The sequence below is a fragment of the Myotis brandtii genome, unplaced genomic scaffold (genome assembly GCF_000412655.1).
Source record: "Myotis brandtii unplaced genomic scaffold, ASM41265v1 scaffold321, whole genome shotgun sequence".
In the NCBI taxonomy this organism is placed as follows: Eukaryota; Metazoa; Chordata; class Mammalia; order Chiroptera; family Vespertilionidae; genus Myotis; species Myotis brandtii.
In genome coordinates, this window is record NW_005362314.1 from 1,205,231 (window position 1) to 1,211,350 (window position 6,120).

General features: G+C 57.4%; 3 protein-coding genes across 3 annotated transcripts in view; 1 reads left to right on the top strand and 2 right to left on the bottom strand.

The window, feature by feature from the left end:
• NDUFA7 (NADH dehydrogenase (ubiquinone) 1 alpha subcomplex, 7, 14.5kDa) overlaps positions 1-141 on the bottom strand; it is a 5,073-nt gene extending 4,932 nt beyond the window's left edge. The window contains exon 1 of the mRNA XM_014543239.1: positions 130-141. Within this exon, the coding sequence (XP_014398725.1) occupies positions 130-141 (12 nt within the window). The remainder of the gene's footprint in view (positions 1-129) is intronic.
• On the top strand, positions 82-1,125 carry RPS28 (ribosomal protein S28). Its single transcript, XM_005870706.2, has 4 exons — positions 82-181; positions 268-315; positions 721-854; positions 1,048-1,125. Exons 1-3 carry the CDS (start codon positions 143-145, stop codon positions 841-843), a joined length of 210 nt encoding a protein of 69 aa, XP_005870768.1. The 5' UTR covers positions 82-142; the 3' UTR covers positions 844-854; positions 1,048-1,125.
• Positions 1,126-1,290: 165 nt separating this feature from the next.
• Positions 1,291-6,118, bottom strand: KANK3 (KN motif and ankyrin repeat domains 3; the record flags this gene model as incomplete). The annotated part of the gene is made up of 9 exons (XM_014543240.1): positions 1,291-1,450; positions 2,097-2,195; positions 2,278-2,478; positions 2,569-2,708; positions 4,471-4,687; positions 5,117-5,201; positions 5,300-5,497; positions 5,675-5,774; positions 5,854-6,118. Coding segments are annotated over 9 exons (1,383 nt in total), but the record flags the coding sequence as incomplete, so codon positions are not given.
• Between the last annotated feature and the right edge of the window lie 2 nt (positions 6,119-6,120).

Sequence of the window (6,120 nt, forward strand, 5' to 3'; positions counted from 1 at the left end):
CTGAAGGACGCCGGCAGCAGCGCTGCGGCGGGGGCTGTTGGGAAATGTGTGTAATCTCGCGAGAGGGGGGCGGGGCTAGGACGGCGTATAAAGACGCTCCCCAAAGCACGTGACTCCTTTCCGCCCGACTGTTGCCGCCATCATGGACACGAGCCGTGTGCAGCCTATCAAGCTAGCCCGGGTGAGAAGGGCGCCGGCGGGGCCGAAGGGAGGCCGGTGGGGTGGGGCACCGGGCCCGGCGGTGCTGACCCAGCTTCTCTCCACCAGGTCACCAAGGTGCTGGGCAGGACCGGTTCCCAGGGACAGTGCACGCAGGTGAGGCGTGGGGACGCCCCGGGATCGGAACTGCCCCTCGTGGAATCGGAGAACCCTTTGTCCCAGGTTCCTGGAGGTCCGAACCCCCCCCCCCCCCCCGCCCTGCCAGCGCGTCTGAGCTCCAGGGAACCTCTTCCTCTTGGCTCAGCGGTCTCCCTGGGCCCTGTGTGGCTTCACGCCCTGCCGAGTGTGAACCCGTCCGCAACGGGCCCAGAGCGGCAGCCTCCCCCCATGGTGGCAGCTTCTGGCGCTCGGGAGCTTTGTTCGCCAGTCTCCGCCTTTTTGGTTTTCCTCCCGGCCCAGTCCTACCTGCCAGCGAGCCTCATCCCCCTTTCTGTTTCCCTGGGCCGGCCCCTTCACGCCCCCTAAATCTAGACCTGCTGCCCACCCCCGTGGGTCCCGTAGGTCCGCGTGGAGTTCATGGACGACACGAGCCGCTCCATCATCCGCAACGTGAAAGGCCCTGTGCGCGAGGGCGACGTGCTCACTCTGCTGGAGTCGGAGCGAGAGGCTCGGAGGCTGCGCTGAACTGGTGCCTGGTGAGTGCAGTACCGGGATGGGGGGACTGAGAGCCGGCCCCGTGAACTCTCCCGGCTGGTGGAGGGAGGCTTTGGCAAGCCCTGGGTGAGGGCTCTTGGAGGAGGAGGATGTAGAAACGGGCTGCAAGGCTGGGAGGGAGTTTGCCAGTTGCTGGGAGGCCTGTCAGCATCTCATGCTTGGGTCTTTTTACAGGGTCCTGGCTGTCTGGGTGAACCACATGGCCCATGGGGAAGATGCTCCACTGTTAATAAAGCGTTTATGTAAATTCGGGTTCTTGTCTGGGGTCACTAGGCTTACAATACCTTCTGGTGGGTCACTGGCCCCTTTGCATTCTGGAAACCTGAGGGAGGGAGGAAGGCTCTACCCCAACAAGGCATTTTCTTTTTGAAGAACGGAAACCAAGTGTCTATATGTGCTCCTAGAAAATGATACAAGTTCAGTTAGAAATGTTTTATTTGTTAAGAAAGGTCAATCCTTCGCCACCCTGCCCCTATCCAGGTCCGTTGTGCGAGGCCGCTCACTGAGGCTGGGGGTCCTCTCCATTATCGCTGCTTCCTCTTCGACCAGGCGTGGCCGTGGGAGAGTCAGGGGGTGACTGGTGAGAAAGGTGGTGGAGGTCATGTCACAATCTCTTGTGGACTTCAGATGCCACAGACTCAAGGATGCTTAACTTGAGGAAAAACTCCTTCACAGGAGCCAGGCTGCCTAGGTTTGAATCCTGCCTTTACCCCATCTGACCTGGAAGAGGCACTTAACCATGCCTCCTTTCCCACATCTCTATTGGAAAGAGGATGGGCAAGCTGATTTAGCTTTGAGTATTACCTCTCTCCCCTTGGAGGGACACCCTGGGTGTTCCCTACCTGCCGGCTGCTGGCAAACTGATCCAGTCTTCATTTCTGAAGCTCCTTCTTGCAGGGGGCCTGCATCCTCTTCCCCAACCAGGCTTAACTACAAAGGGTCCTAAACTCCTTTGCTATGAGCCTCTTTGGGGGCAATAACTCACAGAAACTCTACCAGGCCTCCTCTGATCATAGATCAGGTCCCTTTCCCTCTGCAGGCCTCAGTCTCAATCTATAAAATTGAGAAAGTGTCCCACCCACATAGGAGATGAAGCCCCCAGATCCCCATCCTACTATTCCCCTGAGGGAGTAGGAAGGGGAGACCTTCCTAGAGCATGCTGGGTATCCTTGCACAGTGTGCAGCTGTAAAGTTTTGTTGCTTGAGGTTAGAGCTACACTCACCGGGGGACCAGGCTGGCCTGAACTCAGGTGGGCATGCAGCAGAGCAGCCACCTCATCCTGCTCAGCCTCCAGAGCCATGGCCAGGGCACTGGTGCCCTCCTGAAGAAAAACGGACAGTTAGGTCACTGAACCAAGGCATGGGTACCCTGCCTACCCAACCAGCCCATCCACAGTAGCTCACATTATCCAGGAGGGCAGGATCGCAGCCTGGCTGGGCCAGTAGCAACCGGACAGTTTCCAGGTGCCCGTACTCGCTGGCAAACATCAGTGCTGTGGCTCCGTCCACATCTTGCACATTGACATCTGCCCCACATGCTAGCAGGGCTGCTACCATGTCCTGTCGGCCATGGCTGATGGCCAGCATGAGGGCTGTCTGTCCTGTCTGTGGAGTGGGGAAGACAGGACTGGGTGGGCTTTAGGAGAAGGGAGGTAAAAATCAGGGTTGGTTCCTGAATTGTAAGTATCCACGCACCTGGCTGGCCTTGGCATTGACGTTGCCCATTTGGAAGAGTCTTTGGACCACAGAGATGTCCTCATGCCCAACAGAGGTGAGTGCAGCTAACATAAGGGCTGAGTAGCCTGCTTGATTCTGGCAGTCAACCTTGCAGACTCCTAAGAGTAAGGAGGGGATCAGTCAACTAAGCCTACACCCCTAGCCCAACCTGGTTCACTCACCTCTCCCAGTCTCGGGTTCATCTGCGTTACAGGTGGTCCCCATGGGTCATGAATTGACTCCCCTTTGCCTACAAGGTTCTCCCACCAAGAGCCATGTGGCTCCTCTCACGTTCAGTGTTCTGCCCTCTACCTTGCACTCAATAAGGGATGTTTATTTTTATGGCTACAAGCACCATCATTGTTCCCCCAGAGAACTATGCCAACTATTTCACCTTGATCCAAGTCCCCCCTCATTTCCTTCCAGCAGCCAGGAGTAGATCAAAGGAATTTGGTCCAGTCTATTTAAAACCTTCCTGTTTACTCCTGGAGTAAATGCTATTGTCCACCATGACCTATGAAGCTGTTAACGTATGTTCTCTGGAATCCTCCCCTTCCCCAAGCCTGTTACAAATTGAATGTGTCCTCCAAAACATGTTGAAGAACCGTAAATGTGACCTTACTTGGAAACAGGCTCTTTGCAGATGTAACAAAATGAGGTCATTATGGTAGGCCCTAATCCTGTATAACTGGTATCCAAGGAGATGGGTTGGGGACCATTGATAATGGTCCCCTAAGATTGAGGATTGTTAGAGTTAAGGAATGGGAGAGGAAGCTGAGACCTCAGGGAGGTGAAAGTTGAGAAAAAGGGTGTTAGGGAGTAAGGTTATGGAGGAGGTGACAGGGTTTTAAGGTGACCTTTCAAGTGTAAGGCTGGTACATCAAGGTGAAGGGAGAGGAGGTGGTCAAGGAACTGAGAAGCCAAGTTGGAGGGATGAAAGGAAAGCAACCCCTATATGAGGTTCATTGAGGGTTCAGGGACCTGGGGGAGGTTGGACCAGGCTGACATGACTGCAAGTGGGTAGGGTATGGGGGATACTGGTGGTGACTGATAGGGAGTTGGCTGAATCGGGTTCAATACAGGCTAAAAGGGTCCAAGGAGCCTTGGGTCTCTTATGAATGACAGAGGATGCCCAGAAAATAACAATGTATCACCTCCTCCACAAAGCCCCAGCCTGGTAACCACCCCAGAGTAGCTGTGACCTTCCTTTGGTCACCAAGACCTGCAGGCCCCCAGAGGTTACTGGTCTTGAGGGAGGGTACTCAGAAGGGCTCTTGGGCAGTTGGTCCCATGGGCAAAGCAGCATGGGTTTCCCATTCCACTACCTGGTACCTAGTATGCTCTCAGTACATGTCTGGGTTCTGCAACACGGGACCATCTCTGTTCCTGAGGCAGGGGATGGAAATGTAGGAAGTGTAATTGGAGGATAAGAGACAGTCCCAGACCAGGATGGTCGTCACAGCCCTGACCAGTGAGTATCTTCCCTCAAGATTGGAAAGGCAGCTGGCTGGACATGTGGACTTAGGAAGCACCAGGGCTGGAGCTTCATCCTGCATGCCTGATGCTTCTACAGGTGTTCTAGCTTCCCAGGTAGGGAGATGATGCATCCCCATTTCACAGTTAAGGAAGGAAAGAGCTAAAATAACCCCCTAAATTTAGGACAACATAATTCAAAAGTCTGGAAAGTGAGTTGGGTCAGGGCAGAGCTCAGGTCAGTCCATGTTGGATCTTGAAACACCCAGTGAAGGACCGGTGGTGCCATCTGCCTGGCCAGCCTGTCTCTACATTTCTTCAGGTTTTCCCAGCTGAGAACTGCCCATGTCCTCCTTTACCTGTCCACCCCATTGCCTAGTACCCTGCCCACCCCTCCTCCATGCTGACCAGTATCCAGCAGCAAACTGGAGATGGCAAGGTTCCCATGGGACACGCTGTAGTGCAGGGCTGTGTTCCCATTGCCGTCGGCCAGGTTCACCACGTGGGCCAGCAGCTCTTGTCCCAGGCATGCTACCGCCCGCAGGACCCCGGCTACAAGCTCAGCCTGCGAACGGCGCTGGCTGGACACTCGAAACCACTCCAGTGCCACCAGGCGCGCAGCGCCCTGCCGGGACAGGGAAAAGCATCAGCGAAGGTCCCGGTGCCATGGCAGGGAGGGTGCAGAGTTGGGGCTGGGAGTCCAGGCAGGGGGGGGGATGGTCACTGCTTGTCTGAGGAGGGCCGTAGGGACCCCATGGGGCCGCACCCCTTTGGAAGAGGGAGTACATTGGGCCCCGAAGGTGGTGAGCGCTTGTCTTTGGGGAGTCCGAGAGTGGGCCTGGGGCGGGATCCTTTTAGGGAACCAGGTAAGGATCAGCGCGGTCCTGGGAGATTCCTTTAGAGAGCCTGGGATTGGTGGAGGTCCCTGGCGCTAGACGGAACTCCAGACCCTCCCCCAAATCTAGACAACAGGCGCTTCCCTAAGGACATCAGGGGAGGTCCTTGGTGGACCCCACGACTTCCACTGTAAAGAGCTGTCTCCTCGCGCACTCACGCTGTCACGGGCGACTCCACGGGGCTGGCTCAGCTGCCGCTGCAGCGCTGCGCACGCCTCCCTCAATCGCGGGCTCAGTTCGCACCTACAGAAGAGGTCGGGAGAGGCTCAGGAGTGGTGGGGGTGGGGGCGTGGAAACTGGAAAGAAAACAGTCCCCACTCCAGTGTCCTGGCGCTGCTCACCTCCCCTGCGCACCCGGCTGAGGCTCTGCCTCTGGCTCCGGCTCGGGGTCCCGAACGACTCCGCTGCTGGGAGGGCCGGGGGTGCCCGAGTCAGATCCCTGGCCGCTGTCCTCCCCAGAGCCACAGGAGCTGCTCCTCAGGGGATCGGCAGCACCATCTTCGCTGTCACTGTCTTCCTCACTGGATGAGCTCTCGTACCTGGGGGCAGTTTGGGAGGCGTCTGCTGAACCTCCCCTGTGGGCTCGTTCCGGAGTCCTGCCAGTTGGGATTGGCTATCCCCATTTCCCAGAGGAGGAAACTGAGGGGCAGAGCTGGAATTCAAACCCCAATCCATGTTCCCGTAGATGCTGTCATGAGGAGGGGGAAAATGCTCACTCTCCGTTGGTGACCCCAACAAACTGCAGGCTCTTGGGTCCGGGGCTGGGTTGGGCGCCAGGTGTTCCGTCTCTCCTCTTCATGATGGATTTGAGGATGCCTGCCAGGGATCAGATAAGGGCACTGAATTCGAGACCAGTGGTCATCAAGCCAGGGCTCCGGGAGAGGTTGGGACTCACCCGCGGGCGCTATGGCCCTGTCCCCATCTGTGAGTCCAGACGGGCTCCGCGTCAGGTAAGGGACCTCCGCGGAAGGCTCGGTCTGCGTGGACTTCTCAACACAACCCCATGGGGTCTGGGTTGCAGCCTCGCGCGACTGAGACTGGGCCGCTGCCTCCTCCGTAGCCTCTCGGGCCTCCTCCAACTCTCGCAGCCGGCTCCGCAGGAGCTCGCTCACCCCGCACTGATGCTCCAGGCTGGTGCGCAGCAGCTCCAGCTCGCGCTCGG